Raw genomic sequence first — 21,504 nt, forward strand, 5'->3', positions numbered from 1 at the left:
AGAGCTATTTATTTCTCCAAATGTTAGATCCCTACATGTACAGAATCTACGGACATCTGCATTTCTTTTGTAATAAGTACTTTTATCTAGCCAGCAATGCAGAGAAGGCTTCTCAGGACTATAAAACCACTTGCATAGGATTTATACATCATAGCAAAATATCACCATATGCATTCTTCTAGTTTTAAAAAGTACTAAGTATTATGGGATAAAGTCCCTGGGAGCTTCAAACTCCCATACCAGTAAAACGCTTAAGTGTTGGGCATACAACTTTGGGTCAGAAACGCCAGTCCTAAGCCTCCAACAGACATGAGCAGTCCAAGGCATGATGCTGATGCACCATGGCTAATTGAGATTTGGAACAGGAAGGGATATTGGGAAAACAGAAGCACAGCTTGAACAAATCATACTTTCCTCCAAACAGACAGGAGCCCAAGTCCCCAGGGCTGACGGTTTTCTATCATCTTCTGGGAGAACAGTCAGATATAAAATCTAAAGTACAAATTATTTTTCCTGCAGCCTAACATAAGGTTTTTAGTAAACAACAAATTCTCTACTGATAATTTATTGGAACCTCAGGGATGAGTCCTTTGGGTTCAAATGGACGACACCAGAAGACTGAACAACAACTACTTACAAGGCCAGAATTGTTTGCAGCAATGGGAATGATGGAGAATTGGAGTGACCTTCTTGTTTATATGTGGTGTAAGGAGACGAGGTCACTGCACTGCGTCAAACAAAACATCTCTGTGCTGCTGGGGTATATAGATGGGGATATCCTGCACTTATCAACCCGAGCCACTAAAGAAGTGGAGAGTCTTTGGAGTCAGCTTGGGCATTCAAGTTCAGGGCAGAAGTTGAAGGAAAGCCTGTTATATCTTTGGCACAGTCCCATCTTAGCATTTTACAATTCAGTACTATCTTCCCTGCAAGGGAGATACCATCCAATAGGTCCCAAGGAAGGTCTCATCATCGGATGGCCACCTTGCCAGCATAACATGCTCCTTCAAGAAAGCCAGGCAATAAGCCACAATACTAGGACACTCCATTATCCCATCCGGATGCCTGTGGCAGGCAGTATTTCCTCACTGCAGCACATTACGTTCATAAATCAACACTAATTTACCTTAATTTATCAGTTTAAGAACAAAAAAAAAAACCCCCAAAATCAGTGTTTTCCATCCAGAAAGGCTCCCATCTGCCCAGCAATGAGGATGTGGTCCTCTCAAGCCTCCCTTCAGCCCACCCTAGAGCACCCAATGGGGCCAACTGTGCTAGCACAACCCACCTCTCCTTCTCCCCAGATCACATGCTGTGCTGTTCTGTTTTGGCAAACCCACCCTCTGCTCTGAAGAGAGGCAGTGCTGTGTGGGTTCCCCAACAGATGCCCCAGTGCCAGCTCTGGTGCCTCAGGGGAGGCCCTTTCCTTGCCCCACGCCAGCCCCAGCTCAACACCATACACCACCCAGAGGTGCTCCGTGCACTGCTGCGGAAACCTTAGGGAACCAGAAAGACTGAACATCCTTCTCAGATGATTTCCTCTCCCTTAAAAAAAAAACATTCCTAAGCATGGGGAAATGGGAAAGAGATCTCCCACTTTGCCCAACTAAGACATTTGCTGTGCTCTTCTTCCACTTCCTGACAGGAAGGATGGAGTTTTTTAACTTCAGTTTGAATGCTTGAATATGTTTTATACAAAAATTGCTCCAAATTGTTGCAAACTAGAACAGCAAATGAAGCCAGACCCATCCAATTTTTTCTTCTCCCCAGAAGTCACAGTGATGAGCTACCTCTTAAGCAGAGCCTTGGCTTGCCTGTGGCTGGCCACTGCCTGGGGATCCTGTGGTCAGACTTCTGGGTTTCAGCCCACATCTGCACTGAGATGCTGGGAGAATTAAGCAACAGTATATAAAGTGAGCTTTCTCTGAAACAGGAGCCTTCAGGGGTTAAACATGACTTAAGTGCATTGGCATCATATCTGGAATAGACTTTTGTTAGTTTTCCCAGGTGTCAGGAACAGAGCTGGTAGCCAGAGTCAACTATCTCTACATGTGAATTGAGCAGAGAGCTAAAGTACCTATGCCCCACCACGCTGCTGGTTAGCACAGCCCCTGCCACTTGTGCGCTGCATCCGAGGACAGGGAGCAGCCATCCAGGGAGGACTGCAAGGTGGCATTAGGGCAGTGCCTGGAGATTCCCTGCAGACAGGATTCCTACAGCACAGGAGGTGGGAAAAGGCTGGCACACAGGCAGCAGAAAGCCTGCAGTAGTTCTGGACGTTTTTTACATCGTCCCTACCACCTTTTTCCTTCCTAAGCATTTATCTTGATTTTTGTGCAATAAAATCTGTTAATTAAACTGTGAATGAATAGAAAGGCCCTAAGTCAATATTTGCATTTGGAAAAGACTGGTTAGAACAGCTTAGGAATTGATTCTGCTTTATTAAAGCACCCGTGCACCCAGGGAACATTTTAGCAGCAATCAATATGTAATTAAATCTTTATTGATGTTTTACAATTGTTTTGTTTCCCAGCAATTACAGTGATAGAATCAACTTCCCTCAGTTGTTCCTCCTTCCCAGCTCTCCTCTGAGGCTATGGGCAACTCACCAACATCTCCCATGCTGTTGTTAACAAACTGGGACCACAATCACACTGGAACAACTCTAATCCTAACCCACTGTGCTAAGCACAGGCCAAGGAGAAAAGCCAGCCTCTGGCATGAATACCCTGGTACAGGAGCTCCAAGACTATGTAAGCACTAAAGTTTCAGTGAAATCAACAGGCAACTCTGAATGAAAATATCTTTGAAGAGCTGGGCTCTTGTTAGACTTTTCTACTCAAGTCCTTCAACGCTGGGATCACTTCTCACCCACTGTCTGTCCAGCCTCAGGAGATGGAGGTGCCATGCACACAACCGTATAAATCACTCACATTCCCTGCTTAGGGGGTTACAAATTCCCATCAGCCCTTTCCTAAATCATACCCTGAACACGGAGGGAAATGGCTCCTGTTTTCGCGAGAGCCTCATTACATGGATCTGGTCAGGAGAGAGCATTTCTGCAGCGCCTCTCCACCAGAGCAGGGCGGGAGGCCCCAAACAGGAGTCATGAAGGGGAGACCTGTCAGCAAACCCATCGCAGATTTTACAACCACTGGGAGGAAAGCGTGGGTTGTTCGAAGGGGAGCAAATCTCACCGTCCCGCGTGGGGTCCTGCGTGGGTCCGCAGGCTGCCCGCCGCCGGGCTGCAGACCAGCTGTCACCCACAAGATGGTGATGTGGGCACGGTTTTCTCCGCAGCCCGCACCCCAGCGCCTGTCCAGCCATGCCTCTCGCTGGAAACCAGCACCCGAACCTGCTGTTAGGAAAAAACGGGAAGGCGGATCATCAGCATCAACGAGAAGAAGGGGCTCTCCAGAAAGCCAAGTGAGTCCTCTGGCCAGCAGAAGGGACATGTGATTCCCTGTCCTTCGACACGTGGAGCTGGCCCCCATCCCCCAAAAACTGAGTGAAGAACCTCCCTGTGACACTCAGTCTAGAGCCAACTCATTTTAGCCCAGGTGAGAAACTGGGATATCACTGAAAACACAAGCACTTAAAGGATCAGAGATTGAAACATCCTCCTCTTCATGTTCACTTAAGGGATGCAGATATGCTGACCCCAGCTCTGGGTCCCAGACTCCCCAAAACTTCTAGAATTCACTGCTCTCACTACACTGGTTCCTGCTCATTTGAGCAGTGCAAGGGAGAAACCATCCCCCTGCTGTAACATTCACCCACTCGACCAGAAAAGGTACTGTTCTGAACACGATGGCATTTGGTAATCACACACTCAAATGAGTTGCTTTAAGAGTGGAGGGAGCATCAGAGACAACCATCAGTCAAGGCAGATTCAAGCTTCTCAAAGCACTTCATCCTGTTCTCCCCCTATCACTGTCCAAATCTGGAACCTCACTCAGCAAGTGCTAGGTGCCCTTACCGAGATGAGGGGGGGGGAACTTCCAAGGCAGTCCATTGACCTCTGTGAAGTGACTGTGAAACTAAGAGCAGAATATCTTATATTCACCAAAACCAAATAATCTGGCCCACTTTTGATTTCTCCACAGTCTGACACTGATGTCGCACCCTGAACTTGCGGGTCTCCCCCTCCCCTGCAGACACTCACATAAGCCACAGGGAAATCAAGCACACAGCTTTCAACTTCCGCACGCTTACAGCCCACGTGGCTCTGCCATTCCCTGCTGCTTGCTGAACCCCCACTGAAGTTATTCAGATAAAGCTGCTAAACCAGGCCCCCCAGGACTGAGTTCTCCCATTCTGATCCATGTCCGAAAGCCCCATTACTATCTGAGACTCCTTCAGATCCACCCTGCTAGCATCAAATGGTCAATGCTGTACCAGCTTGTCCTAGTGAAGTTAGCAAGGCTTCAGGACAACCTAAGAGTTGTAGGGTGGTTCAGACTTGTGAAACACCTACAGAGGGCTTTAAAAAGCCTTTAATTTCACATCGAAGTGCCACCCTTCACAGCGTGTTAAAAGAGAAGGGAAATTGCACATAACAAAATAGAAACATAAAAAGAAACATTCCCACTTGTGTTTGAAAAGCTGTTGCAGAAGTGAATAGCTTTTAATGTGTAATGAGCATCCACATTCTTCAGAGAGTTTTGGAAATCTTGACCATAAGTTTGATCTTCGTTTTCTCCCCACTTGGATCAACGGAAAGATTTTCTACATGTACATTTTCAGGTCCTTGTTCACTGTTAATTTTCTTTCTATCCATTTCAGCATCTTCCTCCTAGATTTTGTCAGTCACTGCCACAGAGATTCAGCAAGGCTGTCTTGTAATCGCCACTGGTATCATCCTGACAGGAGAAAAAAAAAATTTAAAAAAGGTGAGTGTGGAAGTTCCTCTACATACTTCTGAATGCTGACTTTGTCAGTCTGTGGAATATGCCTACACAGGGAAAGGACTTAAGGAACAGCAAGCCAGATTTCATCAGAATTACTGCCAGCTGACACACAGAGAAATGAGGCTCATAGCTGCCACCTGAAATAACATTTATGATGTCCAATTCTTTTCTTTGGAATCCAGGTGAGCAATTGATCAGGGCTCCATCCCACTGAGCGGCACAGACAAAGTCAGCATGAATGAGAGCAACCAAGCGTTCAGAGTTTATGTCCCTGGGTATTTGTGTAATGTCTCTCCCCTACAGGAAGGGGAAGGGCAGTATAGTTAGCCCCGACACATCACATTCTTTAAAAAGCCACAAATACAGTCATTTTGGTCTAGAGAGTATCACTAGATAAAAAAAAATTTGCTCCCTTTGAATGTTTTGTGACAACAGGTGTAAAGCCCGTTCCACTCCTCAGAAGGAATGAATATCCCGTACCGACCCTTAAAGGCTGATCATTAATCAACATGACAGACACTGACAGTGTCAATTAGAAGAAAGGGCCTTCAGTACAGAACCAGGCTTCCCATGGGGACTGCTACAGATAGGGCTTCTGTGCCATTTGCACTGGGGGAGAAGAATGTTCCAGAGTCCTTAGGACAAATGGGCTTCAGCCCTAATAGGGGAGCCTCGTTCACTCAGAGCTGAGACTCAAACCTCAAAAACTACGATAAGCTTTGACAAGGTTCAGTTTCTAAACATGTCTTGCCACAGCATAGACCAGGCCTTTGTCTTGGATAAGGCAGTTAAAAAATAAAAACAAACCCAAAACCAACACAACCACCACCAACAAAAAGAAAATAAAAGAAAACAAACAAACAAAAAAATCCAGCACTGTTTTGACTTACATGGCATTGGCTTGAGGTAGCTAAGGGCAGCAGAGAGAGAGGACAAAATGGCACAACAGTGTGGGAAAGGCAGATTAAGTGAATCTAGATTCATCTAGGAGACCACAAAGTGCACAGTTACAGCATCTGGTCCATGAAAAACCAGAAGCAGTCTCTCCTGGGGTTTGGCTTTGCTCAAGTCACTTACAGAGCATACAATCTGACTCACCTTTCAGGCATATACGTATCTCAAGGAGCTGACTGTTAATAGGCCTAAGGAGAGCTATGATCTTAGCAGAAAGGACATTTTTACTGAAAACAACCATGGAAGCATCCCACAGTGCTGGACAGGTTAGGAATGTGTGTGATGGCTAAGAACCATCATATCAAGATGCTGCTTACCAGAATCATACTGGAGAGAGAATTTCCTGCAATACGCTTGAATTCAGCCTTTATAAGATTTAAGTCAACTTCACTTCGAGACACAATCACCCTTATAAGAGTCCCATCATCGGTGCCAGCCCCCTGGAATGACAGATGTATCAGTCTGTGATGTTAGTGGATGTTCAAGGGATAAGCTGTTGCAAACTGGTCCAGGGCAGGAGCAGCCAGCTTTCAAACATTGCTTGGCACATGTTCTGGAGCACATCAGCTTCTATTTCTGGAGAGTCAACCCCCACACCCCTCCCAGGGGCCACTGTCAATACCACAAGCCCACCATGGAAGATGCTGTAAGTCTTTGCACATGACAAACACAAAAACAAACATGCTACAAAGCTGGAAGTCAGCACTGAATACATATTGCTCTTCTGCAGCATCACCTGTGCAACTCTTGGCTTCAACCAATATTGTTTAATTACTCACAGGAAAATTAAGATCACATTAATAACAAAAATAATCAGTCATCTCAGCTTTCCACAAAGCTGGCAGAGCTGCCATCTTTTACACATCAGTTAAGAGTTACAGGGGCACAATCTACAGATGCCTTATGTGTTCCCATTTTAAACTCTGATTTTACAGTGCCATTGAGAGAATTGCTTCCTAGAAGGAAAATATTGTGGTCCTATCCATTAAGTTAAGATTATGGGCAAAATTTCACCATGATCAATCTCCTAGAAAAGCCTCTCCCAGAAGTTTTGTTCATGTTCCAGAAGGTGGGACTGGGCTTCTTGCAAACTCCTAAGTCAGAAAAGCCAGTCTCTCTTGGTATCTCCACCTTAAAGGGTATTTGCTAAGGTGTTTGAAGGAATTCTGCTATTTCTTGCAACAATAGTACTAAACTTGCTGGATTTCACCACAACCTTGGTTCTTCTAATTTGAATTGGCAGAAGCCAGGTTACAAGTTATGTCCAGCATGAAAACAAGTATGCTACAATGAGGAGCCTTACCTTTAAAGCATGGTAGAGCCTCTCTGCAAAGTAGCAATGGACATTCCTGGTGCATTTCACTAGGCATACAAAAAGGCTCAATAAGAATCAATAGTAATTCCAGTCCAGGGCAGCAGGTAACAGAGATTCAACATGCTTTCCATTAATTCAGTGTGCCCCGGGATCAGAGTTTATCTTACCTAAGAAGTACCTTTTGCTTCCTACCAGATACCTTTATAAAGTAGATCCATCCCATAACAGTCAGGAGGCCAGGCAGGAGAAAAGGCAGCAGACTCAGATAAAAGAAAGGGAAATGTAGCAACTCTTACCAATAGCGAGCATGGCATCCTCAAGCGACCCATGAGCTTCACTCTTGATAGAATCTTCTATGCTCTTACCAGCTAGTTTCTGGTACTCTTCAAACACTGTTTGAAATACAAAGAACTTCAACTTTTTACCAAGCAACTGCTCAGGTATTTTTTGCCTAGTATTTACAGGTATTGTTTCTGTGGCAGTATGAAAAGACAGATCCTGCTAAAGCAATGGCCACATTTACACCAACTTCAGAAGGCTTTAGGCAAGCCTAGAAGTCAACTACAAAAATAAATGGCACTGTTCACAAAAACCCAGCCGCCTATCCACCTGTCTTAATTCCCTGCCTTCATTTGAAAATGCAAGCTCAGTCACCTCATTTTCATTTGTAAAACTGACCCTCCGTTGCTGTCTTTAACCACAGAAATAAAGCAGACAACAGGTTTGGCACAACTCTACCATTTGGTCTTGTGTTTGTTTATGTTAGCAGCTTCAGGAGCCAAAATAAAATCAAATTAAATCTAGGACTATCCTCCTCACGTCCCTTGGACTTTTAAATTATGACAACAGCTCGTGAAAACTTAGTTCAACCACATTTCAAAAAAAAAAAAACAAAAAAAACCAAAAACAAACAAACAAACAAACAAACCAAAACAAACCTCAAAAAAGATTAGCCAAGCACAGGTACAGATTTCCAAGATATTTAAATTCTCAAATTAACAAAAGCTCAGCAACAGAGTTCACCTTATACCCTCTGGATACTCTGGCGTTCAGAATTACAGATTTCCGTTTTGAGTCCTAGCTTTTAAACTAACAAAGAAGGAAAAATGCTATGTAATGCAATAAACATCTTACTGAAGTTTGCACAGCATTCAAGATCAGATCTCTAAATATTAACACTCAGATACTTTGGTGAAAGGTAATACCACAGAACAAGCAGATGGATACAACCTTCTCAGTTGAGGTCTACTCTCCATATAAAAAAAACCAAACCAAAACAAAAAAAAAAACCACCCAAACCCAACACCACAAAAAAACCCAAAAAAACCTGTAACAATTAGCTTCAAATTTTAAAGATAAACAGCTACAAGCTGCCTTAGTACAGAGGAAATTACTTGCCTAGTGATAGAGTAGGTCCCAAAGATTGATGACATCCTGACAACAACTACTTGAAATTAGTTCTTAAAGGCAGACACAGTCGAAGAATAGAAAACACTTTTGTTTGTTTGTTTGTTTTCTAAGTGATGATGAGAGATTAAATTTGAAACACAAGGGGGAGCTGGCCTCCAGGGCCTAGGAAACAGTCTCAGAAGACCTCAGCTTGAAAAAGCTCAAGCATACCTAATTTATCATCAGCTAAATTTATCACTTTAGGTCCAGGTGATTTACACAGTACTTCATATGCTTAGATTCAGTCTACAAAACAAAATCTGTTAGTCAGAGCCTTGGACTGCCTCAAAAGTCTTGAGATGGCAAGGCCAGGTCTCTGCTGCATGGGGCAGTGGAGAGCTGAGGATTCCCTTAGCTGGAGCTGCGTTAGGGTCTTCCCTCCCAGCAGCCTCCTACACACTCATAAGAGCCTGAGGCAGAAATGCAGGGTGCACTCTGAGATTCTCCAGCACTTCCTTTTTCAGTCATTTCTTTTCCAGGAGGAACTCACATCCAAACATGCTCCCTCCTGGTTAGAAAGGGACTCACTCTCCCTCCCCTTGGGTTGATAAAAACAGCTATACCATCCAGCTGTCACCACTGTATAAGGACTCCTTGATAAGCCACTTGATTTTCAGCAGCACTAAGTCTTCACAGGTTTTCAAGAAAGCTGCTGGCAGCTTTTGGTCACTGAGTGACCAAGGATTAGGAGACAGACTCAGGTACATATTTCTGACCACCCACCTCTCCTATCTGTATCCCTGCTTCCTCTTTTGGCTAGAGCGATTTCTCATTTCAGAGCCCACACTCCATGGGCTCGGCTCCATACCTTTCAGCAAGTGTGTGGCACTCCTTGTGCACAAGATGGTGATGAACTGTATCTCATCAGTGCCCTTTATCTTCTCCCCAGCAGCATATAGAGCCTGTAATTTAACACACAATTGTTAGAGAGATGTTCTGTGTGTGCAGCTGGCAAAAGAACAATTTGGCTTAAAGCACTGCTAGGGTAAAGAGGTCTGAAGTAACCTAAACTACTGTGTGAACTAGATTCTCCTAAAACGGTTGATTATGAAACCCCTTGACTGCTCCTTCTAGTCAAATTGGAGCAGCCGCTATCTCCACCCTTTCCATCCCTCCTGCAGCAGGAGCAGCCAACAACGCTCTTGAGGTTTCTTCCCTATTCTTTGCTCTCCCACTCCACCATACTCATATACTTCCACATATCAAAAGCAGCTGAGCCAAAGCCCAGCTGTCATCACTTCTATTTGGATCAGTAAGGCTTAGCAGTGCAGACAAAACTAAAAACCTCCAGGTTGCTTCTGCTTGGAGAAGACTCCTGGCCAAAATCCTGTGGCTCCAGCCCTCTGCTGTCTAGGAGTCTGCTGCCCACTGAAGCACTGTGAAGTTCAAGACGGGTGAGGTGCAGGCATACCACTGACCACAGGCATTTGAGAGTACCTCTGCATCCTGGAGAGCCAGTGCTGTGTCCACATAGAGAGTGGCATTGTCCCTCTCACCCTATGAGAAGAAAAAGAAAGGTCACTATTTTGTCTCATTCAGTACCTTCCATATATAAGGATCACAGTATATATTCAAGACTAATTCTCCTCAGATATCTATTTCTGCAGACTACTGAAGCAGTAGTGTTTCAGACAGCATAAATATTAACTCCTTCACTGAAAGGCACTGAAATCAGCCATATGAAGTGGAGCCAAACAATTGCTAAGTTATTCTGCTGCTCGTCAAGAAAATTCTGAAAACACAATAGGATAAATGCATCCAAATGCACTCAGCATTGATGGGGCGGCCCCTGGAAGAGTGGTGAATCGTAGTTGAGGGACATTGTTTTTGAAGATTGCCATGGCTCTTTGAAGAGCAATGGCTTTATGCATAGGTGGAAGTGAGGTGTCCTCCTGCAGCACAGCTGACTGAAGGTTCCCAGCTCTCTCACTGCTGCTAAGGGCGTTTCCCTGCTTCTGTCACATTGAAGCTGAAACGCAGAGATCTAGCACAAGTGACATTTGTCTCTGCAGCTTGTCTGGTGATCATTACTGCATTGCATCTTCTATTGCATGTGTTCTCCAAGACGGACGAGAAAAATGTGAAGATCTTTATATACTCATTTCTAATCTCTAGCATTACCTGAAGAAGGCTAACCAGAATCTGTTCAAAGTAGCCACTTGTTTCCGATTTTATGTCTTCTTCCAGATCAGAATCGTATTCTAGCCAAGAGAAAGAGAAGGACAAAGGAAGGATTTGTTATTTGAGTGATAGAGTCAGGATATTGCCAATCACATAACTACACACAATAGCCTGACACTACCCGAGAAGGTCACTACGGAAAAAAAAACAGGGCTGAGATCAACTCACATCCTCAGCGATACCCAAACAGGCATTCACATTCGACTGAGTCACTAGCTCCACTGATGCCCAATGTATAAACAGAAAGCTAATGTTAGAGATATAGTTTAAGTGACCAAAGAGATATCAAATATTTACAAATACATATTTGATAAATTCTCATCTGGAGTGTATTTAACAGGGAGAGAAAGTCAAGTGCATAGCTACAGTTATGTTTGCACTCTGACAACAGCTTGTGTGGCCAAGCTGAAGCAATTTGTGATTTGCTGACCTTTTCCTCTAGCTGGATGTACAGTTAGAAAGGAATTTCAAATTTTCTCAGCATAGCCATGTTCTGTTTGCCAGGCTGAAAGTAGAGTCAGGTTACACCTTCTTGCTTTTAAAAATCCCATCCTCCTGCTGACAGTGCTGGTTGGTAACACCTGCTGTGCAATCGGGCAGCCAGCATTGCTCTTACCACAGGAATCGAAGCCCCAGGCACTTTACCTTCTTTGTACGCCTTAATTATCTCTTGGATCTGCGCCTTTGTCCGGGATGCCAGGATCTCTATGATAACATCTTCACTTGTTCCCACACCCTTTAATTGAAAACACAGTGGAGAAATAAAGGTGGAGAAAGGTGTCTAGTCATGGAGTGTGATTTATTGCTAGAGAAGTATGGGCACATGAGGAGTCGGATGGTAGCATAGTGTTAGGCTGTACGCTGAGCTGTGAAAAGCTGTCAGGATGAAAGCTGGAGACACAAAGTACATTTGATTTGAACACGGTTTCTTTTACTGAGGTGCCTAACTCATACAGGATGATTTTATATAACCCTGGACTTCTGCAGTGCATTTCTGGATCTGGATCTTTGATGAACAGTGTCAGAGGGACATGCAGACACCAACCCTTGCCTAGTCAGTCCGTCTTTGTACCATTTTAACAGACCTCTCTGCATCTGAAACTTGAAGAGATACTGCATCAACAGGTAGGATCCCAGCCAAGCCCAGCCTGGCCCATACCACCACTCCTTGATTTCTTAAAGGTTTCACATTTCAGGTGCGCCGTCAGGGCAGTTGCCTTGAGCTCCATTTATGAGAGGCACTGCAGAAAGCAGTGAAGAGATATTTAACTGAAAACTGTCATCTGTGGGTGTTCATTCCTCACCAAAGCCAAGTTTAGTTTTGCTATTGCCTTCCCCAGGCTCTACGAGACGTCTATGTACAGAAACTCTCACATACCCTTAAACATTAAAGCAGCATTTTCCCCCAGACAGGCATTAATAGCATAATTAACTATTTCTCAAAGGCTCTGCTAATAACAAATTTAATCATGTAACAGTCCAGTTACTATCACTTGCCTTAATAAGCACAGTTACAGGAAATTAACACTGGATCTGTGCTGCTACTTGAATATCAGCATGCAATTCGCTTACCTTCATGGCATCATAGAGCTCCTTGGCATCATACTTGAAGGGGGAGTACATGAGAGCTACAATGAGCCTCTCAAAGTTGCCGCTCAGTTCAGACTTCAGGCTGTCAATCAGATCCTGTTAAACATGCACCACACAGTTACATGAAAAGCCTCAGAGTTTCTCTTTATTGCCTAGTGCTGTTTCCATCCCCATGGCCTACAGCAATGAAGCTGAACTACAGTCTTGTGTTGATAGTTTATTAGAAAAAAGTCTTGGGACTGAAAAAGGCATCTAACTCCAAAATGGGATTTGTCCAGGTCCTTCCAACATTCCCTGTTGTCCCATTACTCAGGCTTCTCCCAGGTACTAATTAATACTGCAGCAGAGTAGGGAGGATAAAAATCTTCTTCCACCTTGCTTCACTCAGAGCGCAGAACCAGGCAGCTGAAAGCCTTGAACTCAGCAAGGGATGCAGTTTCAGACAAAGCCAATTCCCAAAGCCTGCAGATAAACATACACCCAGGACTTCTGCAGAATCAGGCATACAGTCTGAAGACAGACTTCAAACTTCCCTTCTACCATAATGCAGATTTTTGAGGGTACAACTCACCTTGTCTTAGTGGGATACAAGCACTCTATTCATTGCCCCATACTTGCCCCCCCCAACATTTGCTTCCCTTTCTAAGGCCATTGCACGGCAGTCCCCCTTCTGGCAAGGGCCATTGGAGACTCCTGTTTCTGTGCTGCCCCAAGAGCCTACGCTGCTCTTTCCCCAAACGTTTCCTTCTTTCCCCCTTTTTAACTGTGACTCTCAGACAGCTAGTTCCAGAATATGACTGGTGGAAGAGTTTGCCAGTGGAAGGGTTTTCCCAATAAAAGTAAGAATATATCAAAGACAGAAAGATAGCTACAGAAAAACATGTTTGTCAATAAGTGCAATTTGTTTTCATTTTCAGAACTTCCAAACAAATGCAATTAAATAAGTCTTTAAATTGAACTTTCTTTGGCATTTAAAAGGGCCCCAAACCAAACCAATATTTTACTCAAAATGCCAGTTAGAAAGGTATCCATTTTTGTTATATCTTCAAAAACAATTTTAAAAATTACACTTGAAGTTAAAATAGATTTTTTTAAAAAACATGTCTGGTTAAAATGCATTTTAGAAAAAAAATTACAGTCTTGGGGGAAAACCAGTTTTTCTGACCAAAAATTAATTTAACACATCCACCTTAGGCCTTATAAATAAATACTAATCTACTTATTTGCAGAAGAGCTGCATATTGTTTACATCATCCTTGCAGAATGAACTGCACACCCATTCTCTACATCCTGCATGCAGTTAAACATGACTGAATATGCCTTTGTTTTGGAAGAACCTTTCCAAACTGTCCTTTGAAGGATTTGGCAATGTGTTGACGCTGCATATTGGTCCTCTTGGTTAGGACATCAATTATAGCTTGTTCATCAGTCCCTGTGGAAAGCAACAATAAGCCATAAACACAGTGCATAGAATAAGTTGGGACTAGTCCAAAATCCCAGTTCAAGTATTCAGACAACCTTCCCTAGTTGATTGTCTTCATAATGCAGAAGTTTAAGTACATAACAAGGAAACTTTCCCTTTTAATTTTACACATTAAAAAAAAATGCTCTGGCTGCAATTTTCTTAAGGAATGGCTTTCAACTGGGCAATTGTAAGCAGAACATAGAATTTACAAATGTGGTTGGAGTCAACTCACCAAGCCCTTTCATGGCATTATACAGTGTCTGAGCATCAGGTGCAGGGTCAAAGTTCAAAGCACCTATCACGGACCTGCCCTCTGCTTCACTCTGAAAGAAGAAAAATATGAGACTTTTCACCACTGCTTTTCATCAGCTGAAAAAACTAATTTATTTTTCAAAATATTTTATTATTGATTGCCTACACATGGGAAAGGCACAGAAGAGTGGAGGGGCTAGTTCAAAGTGTCTCAGCAGACCTTCGAAGAGAACACACGTTTCCTTCATCTCCTGGCAGAAACATTAAGTGCAAAGCATGACTAGGGCTGCTGCAGCAGTCATTAGGGGCAGGCAGTCTGGCAGAAAAAGCTGAGTAGGTCACACTTTCATATTCACCCGTTAAATACAATACTTCATAACATGTATACTGTATTATACTGCTATTAGAAACAGCATTTATTGGTGATTTGGTGCAGGGTAGTTTTTATCCATAATTTTTTGTTTTGTGGAATAGTCATGCTCTCACAGACCATTTTTCTAGGTAGCAGCTTTATTCTCCTGCTGCTGCTGCTTCACTTACGCGCAGATGATTTCAAGAAGGAAGTATCTCTGCTGGAAGGATTTGGGCTAAGAGACTACTTGGAAGGAACAGATCCATCTGGAGAGGTGCAGGTGAGATGTTCTCCACTGAATCAAGGACCTCCACACAGGAATCCTCCAGACAGACCCCTAAGGCCCTGCCAGTGCTACAGCCCCAGGGCAGAAAGACGTGCTAAGACTTACGCAGCCACCACAAGGTAGTGGGGCCATCAACCAGAAGCCAGGCTTAAGAGCTTGAATTTTAAAAAAGTTAGTCAAGGGACTGGCTTGAATATATTGATGCATCTCTAACAATAAGGTCCTATCAACAGGGGAGTACATGAGTCGTAGACAGTCATCACCACTTTATTCCAAAAATGGACAGAATTTTATCTTCCTTAGCAGTAGAGAGATTTAAGTTGCCTCAGGAAACTACTATATTCTCATCAGTTCTCATATTTGCAGGAATATGGTTAATACTGAACTCATTATATCGGTACAACTTTATAGATTTTTCAATGGGGGTGGCCTCAGAGTCAGATAAAAAAGACCTTCAAATCAGAGCTTACAGACCAGAAGAAATCACTATGGTTGTCCCATCCGACTTGCATAACGTGACTGCCAAGTGCCACCCAGCCTCCTGCGACGGTGCAAATCCCTTCTATTCTTATCTCCTGTGCTAAAGATGGCTCTACTCATCTTCTCCTAGAGTCTCATCCAAGTTCTCCCCAGAGCAAAAGCCTTCAAGCAATCCTTGCTAGGTAGAAAAGACTCTGGAAATTCCCTTCAGGACCTGTATTCCTCATTTCTAATGAGAAGGTGGAAGATTAATGGCTGCATGCCTGTCAACAAACACCAGGTCTAGCCTAGCACCACAGCTGAAGAGTTTCCACACAGTTGCTCAGGCTGGCTCTGGGCTAACCAGCTCAGGTGTCCCGTTGAGTGCTTTACCAGTAGCTATAGCTAGCACATTTGCCAGCCAAGCTCTGGGAGAAGTGACAAGGAAGCAAGCGGCAATCAAGAGAAGCAGTGTATTCATCAATCACTTGATGAATACAGGAAGATCTGGAAGAGGTCTTCAGTTCTCAGAAGTTTGCTTTACAGCCAGCACAGACTCTTGTGCTACCACACCCTGCTCCCAGCAGAGAGAGCCGCTGCAGAGCAGACAGTCCCTGCAGGAAAGTTCTCACTAGATACAGCTTTGAGTCCCAATGACTACCAAGCAGCAAATTCAAGGCTGTAGTGAAGCTGTCACTGCAGAAAGAGCAATGACAGACCAAAGCATTGCCACTTCCAAAGGTTTGTGGTCAGTCTGGATCAGGAGGTTTGGCTGAGTTGGTAGGACCATTGCAAATGCTCCTTTCCACTCCCCTGTGAAGTCAGCCAGCACCATAATAACTGCCCTGGAAAGCAGGTTACACTCAACCATCTGATTCTGCTCTAAAGGAAAAAAAAAAGGGGGGCGGGGGGGCAATCCTCTCTAGCTGCACCCATGCCTGGTGATTCAGAGAAAGAGGGAGTGCAAAGCTGAGCTTTCACGTGGAAGCAGCAGAAACAACTTAAACAATAGTTTTGGGGTTTTTTTGGTACTAATTCCAATAAATATTTACAGCCCATCCTGGTTCAAGTGGTGAACACATGACTCACTCACACACCTCATTCTCTGTGTATTTAATTGTTCCAGCACAGGTACAATCACCACAGATTTCCACAGTAACCCTTTCAGTTTGGGCTTGTTTCCCACATGAATTGATCCTACCATTGCCTAACTGAAACTGCTCAAGGCATCAGTGTAACACTCATGACTGAAAATTGGCATGAAAGCAATGGAATCAGTGCACCTTATAGCCAGTGCTCTGAAAAGTTTTACCTATAAATGAAGTGGAAGGGAATTGAAAAATATTTTCAAACCTAAAAAGCAGTTGATTGAAAACCCAGAATTTGGGGACAGGTGGGGTTAGTGTTTTTTGTTGTTGGTCCCCCCCCCCCCCCCCCCAGTGGAATTTCATATTTTTTTTCATCTGTTTGCTTTTGAGTTCTATTTTTTATGAAGGGTTTGGAAAACTAAAACAGTTTTCTACTATCCTTTCTTTGCCATCTCATCTTTTCTTCATGCCTCCACCCACTACAACACCAATCAGTAAGAGATCACTGGAGCTTTCGAGGGCTTTTCTCCTGCTTTCCTCACTGCAAATTTTCAAAAGATTTCCAGTGTGGGAGATGGGGTGTAACAGATCAGAAGAAAGGGAAAAATTAAAGTCAGAACTCCTCCAAGCTTTGGAAAAAGTACATTTTACTGGACTTTTTTCACTAAACTTACAAAAGGAAATAGGGAGACAGAGAGAGATCAGCAGAAAGGAAGATTAAAATTGTGATCTCTCTGGGGGTAAAAAAATCACGGTATGTTTTGAGATCAGGAAAGCTGCCTCTCTGGTCTATCTGAAGGAAAGTAGGAATTAGCTTGGTAGTCCCCAACCCCCAAGGTGTTTTGTTTTGTTTCTATTTTGTTCCGTTTCTCCAGTTCCCACCCCTCATCTGCAAATCTGTAACTTAGAACCTAACAAAAGGTCATGTTCATGCACAGTGGTTTCTTTCTCCTTGATGATGTACTGCACCTGAGGTAACACAACACACTGCAAGGCAGTGCTCCTGCGCTTCCCCGCCACCTTTGCTGGCACGCCACAGCAGAGGCCCCTCTGAGGCCCCCTGCTCTCCTCACCCCTTGCACAAGCTGCTGAAACATGAAGCCTTCTTCAGTACAAGGCGGAGGAGGGACACAAATCTTTCCACAGACAACACAAAAGCAGTCAAGAGAAAAAGCACTACTGGTAGTGGTGCTGGGCAAGGCACTGGGCTGGGAAAGAAGACTCCTCTACCAGTATTCCTCCATGGCATGCCTTCAGCAGGTCTCTTCTAGGCCTTGGCTTATTGGTACCTGGAGATAAAGTCCAGGCGTAAACCCTTACTTCCACATAGGCAAATGGGAGAGCTGCCATTGATGGCAACAGAGCTGTGCACACCACCAGAGCTGCCTGCCGCCTGGCCCAAGCCGTACCTTGGAGGCTGCCTCAGCGCAAGCCATCAGCATCCCCTCATCCTGCCACATTCCGCCTGAAGCCACCAGAGTTTAAAAAGAGAACATATGCAGCATTTCTGGCTCCTAGCAGACAGACAGGGTGTCCAAGTCCACATCGTTGTTGCAGTATTAAAAACCCATCAAGGAAAATGACACTGTGGCTTGACCACATCTCCCTCCGTGACCACAGCCTGCCAGCACAACTGGGGATCGAAACAGGAACAAGCCAGTGCCCTTAACTCACTGCCACAAGAGAAAGGAGGAGATGAAGAGCCTGCAGCTTTAAGACCTAAACCAGACCTCAGCGGTGTTACTTTGCTGCTCCCTGGTCCTGTCAACCGTGTACAGAGGTACACAAACACCCCCTGCATCACCCTCAACTGAAGGACCAAAGATTGCTCTGCTTAAAGACAGCAATCGTGTTAACACCTTCCTTAACCAAGGTTTTGGAAGAGCTGAAAGCTATTTTAGAGTCAGAAATATCAGTAAATAGGCCTGGCTGATTTTTAAAGGGAAACATTTCATTCCCTCACAGTGCCTGATGCAACTCCTAAGTCAAAGTCTCTTACTTCAGCATTCCCTCTACTTACCCAGGCCTTCCACCATGCCATTGTAGTCTCAGTAGTGATAACTGGATCTGTTGAGGAAAACCACATGTATTACACCTTACAGTTAGGCAAACTGAGATTTCAAGGGGGTGAGGGAGAAGAGAAAGAAAAAAAAAGTTCTTTTTCAATAAACTTACCACAAGAAAATTGGAATAACTGTACTCCTCAGGAGGCTTATTCCCTCTGGAAGCTGCAGAACGTAACTGGCCTCTCTGTGCTGGGAACACGCAGGTATAAATCATCTGTATCTACAAATTCCTTGGGGCAACGCCCTTAGACATGACTCAACCTGTTTTTTCACATATGATCTCACAGGGAGAGATCAAGTTGCTCTAATAAACAAGGCTGCCCTTGTGCGGAGCCCTACATTCAAGCCCATTGACTAAAGCTCATTGTAATTTTTCCACTGCTTCTCCCCACACACACCCTTCCCCACTAACATTTTGGCCTCTGGCACCAGCACAACATGCAAATTATAACCAGGTAATTTCTCAGCATAAAACTCCACTGCAACTTGGTGAATTCTGCTGCAACAGAATAAGCCACTCACTCATTATTACAGACTCTATCTGTGTCAATCCAGAACACAGCAAAATGGGACTCTAGAAAATTAACAAACCTTCCTCTACCTCCCTTCCTTCAAAAAAAAAAAAAAAGTTTTTTTTTTAAAAAACAAAACAAAAACACAACACAACCCACATTACAAACACAGCCACACACCACACCATATATGTCTTACACCTTCAGTAAAGCTCAATAAAGCGGCAGTCTGCACAGAGGCTTGGGAGGTCCTCTCCATCCCATACCTGGGCTTGCATGGCATGAGTCAAGAAGCATCTCTAGGATAACATAAGGCCAGCACGTTTAAGGCTAACAGCTTTCAGTAATGCCAACCCCAACAAAGTTGTCACAGAGCTTGCACTAACTGCTGTGACATGTTAAGGCTTAGGAATGGAGTGTGAAATGTTATTTTTTTGTTCCTTTTCATGTTTATTTTAAAAAGAAGCTGAACAACTCTTTATGTTTCAATTTGGAGAAATGTTTCTGTGAAATCAGCTGAAAAATCTTATTGTTGTATCAATATTTTCCTGTCTAGACTTTTGTCAGACCCGTGCCAGCATTTACTTATTTATTTTAAATGGAAAGCTGCCCTGATGGAAATGTTCCCACCAGCTATATCTTCACCCTGGCTATATAGGAACTTTGTCCCCTGTCACATTTACAGACCCACATGGGACACTGGGTAAACACCAGGCTGTGGGCCTCTCTTATTTCCTTCCCAGACACTGCTATTTCATTTAACCCTGCAGGGTCCCCCACGGCGTGGGAAGCTGCCCTGGCTATTCCTGAGTGAATGAGCCGTGCCAGCTGCTTCTGGCTCAGACACACCCATCATACAGAGAGGGCAAGTCATGAAAGAGGAGGCATTGCTCTTGGCATAACGAGCACACTGCTGGGGTCTGCATGGGCTTGGTTTCCACTTGTGTTTGAGAGGCAGGTTCATCAACAGCACACAGCAAGGAGAGCTCAGGAGCAGTCCTTTGTTCCTCCTCCTCCTGGAGGTAAGGTGGATTCACAAGCAGGGTGGATTTGCTCTTGCTGGATCCCAAGGCTGTGCCTGGCTGGTAACGTGTGCCTTTTCCCTGTGCTGAGACTTAATTGGGTCACCTTGCCATGGAGATCAGCTTTCTTGAGAACTCCAAGGACAAGGAAGACCTTCTAGACAGAAAATCACAGAGTTACAGCAAACAGCTGTAGGTCACGGAGGGGAGCAGAGAACAAACCAGACAGAAAATGGAGAAAAGCCCAAGTGGTCATTCTTGCCAGCATGAACTGAAAAGGCTGTGAAGGGACACAATAGGGGATTTTAATGCAAATGAACACTGGCCAAATTTTAAGAAATCAATATGGATGGGCTAGGAAAGGTCTGGAGAACCTGAACTCTGCCGCAAGGCTCAGAGCGGCACTGCATTCTTCACACAGACCAGAGCAGTCGGCCCTCGCAGGCCAGCAGAGCAGGAGGCAGACACTACAATCCCATATCCCTTTCTCTTGCACAGATGCCGTTTAACTGAACAGCTTTAAACATGAACTTTTAAAACTGGAATTTAGATATTTTTTTAAAGATGAACATCGTCACTACACTTCTTGTCCCTCCCTTAACACAGATGCTGTGTATGTAAGTGAGCTTATTTGTGGTTCATGCATTTTACTACTGTGCACCAGAGACACACGCACACATCTTTTACAGTGCCAGTAAGCTATGTAAGGCACAGCCTAACATAGAACTCAGTAATTACACTTGGGAACATGCAAAACTTCAGAAAAGGGGCAGAAGATGATGCATGGGTTCTTCTAAGCTTCCCTGTCTCCCTCACACCCACAAGAGGCCATTATTGCATCTCAGGTAATACTCCTTTTTGGAAAGTGAACTCCAAATGTATGAACAAAACTGTCAATAGAAACTCTGTCCAACATCACATTAAGGTGACTAGATTATGACTCAGACATTGATCCTGTTTGCTTGTACTGTAGGGAACTGTGGTACTTACAAATACTGTCATCTCAGCTATCCGCAGGAGGAATACCTGCACAGTGGGTCCATCGTACCATGGCTACAGACACCCGTACAGTGTCAAGCTTCATCCATAGACCTCCTCTAGGCTTTCAGAGAGTCCCTGTTCCTGCCAACACACCCATCAGCCAGCAAGAATGGGCAGAGACCTCTGGCAGACGAGGAACGTGCACCATAATCAGGTTTGGTTTGTGCATTTTTAAGCCATTTGGTCTAAATTAATTTTCAGCTAGACAAAATGAAGAAGCTACCAGTGTACTTACCTTTTCTGGACTCCACTCTTGGGAATTTCCAAGCTTGAATCAGTGACTTGGAGCTACCCCTGATACATATCCAGCTCGCATAAGGAATGTTATAAAAGAAATCACAAGCACGATTTTGCTCAACCTTTTTCAAACCCCCAAAATATTTAAGGCACGACAAAAAGGTGCTGATAGCCTTAGAAAGGTGTATTACTGACATTACTTCAAGAAGCTTTTACACCCATTAAGTTCTGGGTGTTCTGTTTTAGGTTGAACAACACCAATCTGAAGAATGCTCTAATTTAGACTGAGAATGACTAAAGTCTTCTTGGGTGCAGAGGCAGCCCC

The 21,504-nt window shown here is 44.1% G+C and overlaps 1 protein-coding gene across 1 annotated transcript; it reads right to left on the minus strand.

Moving 5' to 3' along the window:
* Positions 1–4,749: 4,749 nt before the first annotated feature.
* On the minus strand, positions 4,750–21,232 carry LOC104478329 (annexin A8). Its single transcript, XM_010118650.2, has 14 exons — positions 21,178–21,232; positions 18,477–18,556; positions 18,322–18,368; positions 14,097–14,187; positions 13,737–13,831; positions 12,382–12,495; positions 11,455–11,545; positions 10,750–10,829; positions 10,066–10,125; positions 9,437–9,530; positions 7,476–7,571; positions 7,168–7,226; positions 6,182–6,304; positions 4,750–4,862 (listed from the first exon to the last, which is right to left on the minus strand). The coding sequence occupies exons 3-14, from the start codon at positions 18,340–18,342 to the stop codon at positions 4,806–4,808; spliced, it is 981 nt and encodes a 326-aa protein (XP_010116952.1). The 5' UTR covers positions 18,343–18,368; positions 18,477–18,556; positions 21,178–21,232; the 3' UTR covers positions 4,750–4,805.
* Between the last annotated feature and the right edge of the window lie 272 nt (positions 21,233–21,504).

The sequence above is a fragment of the Chlamydotis macqueenii genome, chromosome 7, assembly GCF_036417535.1.
Source record: "Chlamydotis macqueenii isolate bChlMac1 chromosome 7, bChlMac1.mat, whole genome shotgun sequence".
Lineage (NCBI taxonomy): Eukaryota > Metazoa > Chordata > Aves > Otidiformes > Otididae > Chlamydotis > Chlamydotis macqueenii.

Excerpts from the sequence above, each read along its gene's own strand:
- LOC104478329 (XM_010118650.2), bottom strand. The coding sequence starts at position 18,342 with ATGGCATGGTGGAAGGCCTGG. Across the intron at positions 13,832-14,096 it reads TAATGCCATGAAAGGGCTTG|GGACTGATGAACAAGCTATA; the intron begins GTGAGTTGACTC and ends TGCTTTCCACAG. Across the intron at positions 11,546-12,381 it reads AGCTCTATGATGCCATGAAG|GGTGTGGGAACAAGTGAAGA; the intron begins GTAAGCGAATTG and ends TTTCAATTAAAG.